The 2963-nt window shown below is 53.0% G+C and overlaps 1 protein-coding gene across 1 annotated transcript in view; it reads left to right on the top strand.

The window, feature by feature from the left end:
- Nucleotides 1–2963, top strand: part of CELA3B (chymotrypsin like elastase 3B) — a 6244-nt gene that overhangs the window by 1161 nt on the left and 2120 nt on the right. Inside the window, exons 3-5 of the mRNA XM_007459209.1 lie at nucleotides 1244–1341; nucleotides 1462–1596; nucleotides 2754–2890. Of these exons, the coding sequence (XP_007459271.1) occupies nucleotides 1244–1341; nucleotides 1462–1596; nucleotides 2754–2890 (370 nt within the window). The remainder of the gene's footprint in view (nucleotides 1–1243; nucleotides 1342–1461; nucleotides 1597–2753; nucleotides 2891–2963) is intronic.

The raw sequence follows: 2963 nt of genomic DNA, 5'->3' as shown, positions 1-2963 counted from the left end.
CAGCTGCTCTCTTTCCCACCATGGGCTCTGCACCCCACACTCTGATGGCAGGATATTCAGTCTGGACCCCACTGTGCTGGGGTATTCACCTCAGTCTCCAAAGGCCAGGAAACCCTTGGACAATCTACTTCATATGGAAGTTTTGCCCATTTAATATGTAACCCTCACTGGGCTGTTCACAAGTTAAAAGCAGACTCTGGGGAGAGGGCAGTGTTTAGCCCAAGGGTTGGTGCATTAATGGTGGAAGTTCAGCATGATGTTTAAGGAGTGAGATTTGGGGGGACTTATTTCTAGACCCCTCAAACTATACAACAGGGCTATAAGGTCTGGAGCAATAAAGGGATAAAGGGCTTTATAGAGGTCAGTGAAGGGAGCACAGAGGACTAGACTCATTGCACTAACACAGTAGCCACCAGCCACATGTGGCTATTTAAATTTATTTATTTAATTTTTATTGGAGAGTAGTCGATTTATTTGTGTTAGTTTCAGGTATACAGCAGAGTGAATCAGTTATACATATACATATGCCACTCTTTTTTTAGATTCTTTTCCCACATAGGCCTAAATTTAAATTAAATTTAAATTAAGTAATATTAAAAATTCAGTTGCTCAATGCTAACCACATTTTATTTTATATTTTTTTAATTTTTTAATTTTTTTTGCTGTACACGGGCCTCTCACTGTTGTGGCCTCTTCCGTTGCGGAGCACAGGCTCTGCACGCGCAGGCTCAGCGGCCATGGCTCACGGGCCCAGCCGCTCCACGGCGTGTGGGATCTTCCCGGGCCGGGGCGCGAACCCACGTCCCCTGCATCGGCAGGCGGACTCTCAAACACTGCGCCACCAGGGAAGCCCTAACCACATTTTAAATTCTCAATAGCCACAAGTGGCTAGTGGCTACCATACTGGACCATACTGAACATTTCCATCATCACAGAAAGTTCTACGGGATGGCACTGGTCTACAACAGGGGTCAGCTAACTTGTCTGGAAAAGACGAGAGAGTAAATATTTTAGCCTTTGTCGGCCATGTGGTTTCTATTGCAATGACTTAATTCTGCCACTGTAGCATGAAAGCAGCCATGGATGGTACAGTTGTGTGGGCTAGGCACTGCACATGCCCAGAGGTGCATTCTGTGTGAATGATGCTCTCTAGAGTTGTGCAGTGCACAACCTATACAGCCATGGGTAGCAACCCTCGTTGTGGGGCCCAGACCACTCAGGCTCCTCCTTCCCTTGCCAACAGGTCTCCCTGCAGTATGAAAAGAACAGGACCTTCTACCACACTTGTGGAGGCAGCCTGATCGCCCCTGACTGGGTCATGACTGCGGGCCACTGCATCTCGTGAGTTCTCTCACTTGCCCCGTCCCTGCATGAGACGCAGGCAGGCTGGGGCAGTGGGGGACTGTGGGAGGGGAGGGGGGAGGCCAGTCAGGCCTGTACTGATGTCACCTCCACCAGCAGGAGCTCCCTGACCTACCAGGTGGTGTTGGGAGAGTATGACCGCTCTGAGAAAGAGGGCTCCGAACAGGTGATCCCCATCAATGCTGGGGACCTCTTCGTGCACCCACTCTGGAACTCCAACTGCGTGTCCTGTGGGTGAGTGAACTCTCAGGCCTGGGACCCAGGGGCTCCTCTGCTGGTCTCTCTATGACCCAACACTGATTCTGAGAAGACTCCCAGGGACAACGGAGCTGGACCAGCAGACTGAACCCAGGTCCCACATGCTGAGGGTCAGAGCCAACAGAGCTTTTAAGGATCATCCACACCAAACGTCTCTCTCTACAGAGGGGAGAGCAGGGCCCAGGGAGGGGCAGGAACTCCCCCAAGGCCACTTGGCTGGTTGGCTTCAGAACCCAGGACTCCTCAGGCACCCCTGTCCCAAATCCAAGGGTTCCTCCATTCAGTGGTCATTCATCCAGAGCATCCTGCGTTCCCGGCACTGTGGGCTAAATGACGAGCACTGGACTGAGAGTCAGGTTCCAGCACTAAGTCACTGTGTGGCTTGGGCAAGTCATTGCCCTTCTTTGGGCCTCAGTTTGACCACTTGTCAAGGGTGGCCATCTGGGCTTCCTGGGTGGTTATGAGGGTCAAGGAGAAAATCACTGGGTGAGAACACAAAGCAGGGCTTCTTAAGCCTCTCAAGCATAGGCAAAATTGTATGTCTGGGTAGCTCAGCATTTTTCTGGTGAGAGGATCAAAGAAGGGTGCAGAACCCCTGAAAGTGCAACGCAGAAGTGAGGGACCACGATGGTCAAGACCTTGACCCATCCTCAGGGGCTCCTGGGGTGAGTGGAGAGAAAATCAGACCCAGCTGCAATTACTTGAGGGACAAACAGGCAGCTGAAGAGAGCAGTGGTTCTCAAAGTGTGGTCCCCAGGCCAGCAGGAGCAGCATCACCTGGGAACTCATTAGAAATGTGAACCCTTGGGGCCTCCCAGACCCACCGCATCAGAAACTCTGGAATGGGGTCCAGCAACTTGTGTTTCAACAAGCCCTCCAGTGATTCTGACACAGCTGATGCGTGAGAACCACTGGTGTAAAAGCTGAGGACAATTACCAAGGCCAAGGGTCAGCGTGGGCTGAAGAGGCCAGGAGGGCTTCCTAAAGTTGCTCAGCAGTAAGAATGCATGGGATCTGGAGGGAGAAGGGGCATCGGGCGCATCCCGGAGGTAAAATATCCTAAGCAAAGCTGAGGGGTGGGGCTTGGTCTGTCTGGAGGACCAGGCTCCCCATGACTCTTCCCTCCTCCCCAGCAATGACATCGCCCTCATCAAGCTCTCGCACAGCGCCCAGCTGGGAGACAAGGTCCAGCTCGCCAGCCTGCCCCCCGCCGGCGACATCCTGCCCAATGGGACACCCTGCTACATCAGCGGCTGGGGCCGTCTCTACAGTACGTGCTGACCCCTCCAGCCAGCCATAGGGACAGTGGGTAGGATGACAGAGCCTGGGGCGGGGGGGGGGGG

Source organism: Lipotes vexillifer, unplaced genomic scaffold (genome assembly GCF_000442215.2).
Source record: "Lipotes vexillifer unplaced genomic scaffold, Lipotes_vexillifer_v1.1 scaffold496, whole genome shotgun sequence".
Taxonomy (NCBI): Eukaryota; Metazoa; Chordata; class Mammalia; order Artiodactyla; family Lipotidae; genus Lipotes; species Lipotes vexillifer.
The sequence above is the reverse complement of the archived record's forward strand: the minus strand, read 5'-3'. Positions and strand labels throughout refer to the sequence as shown.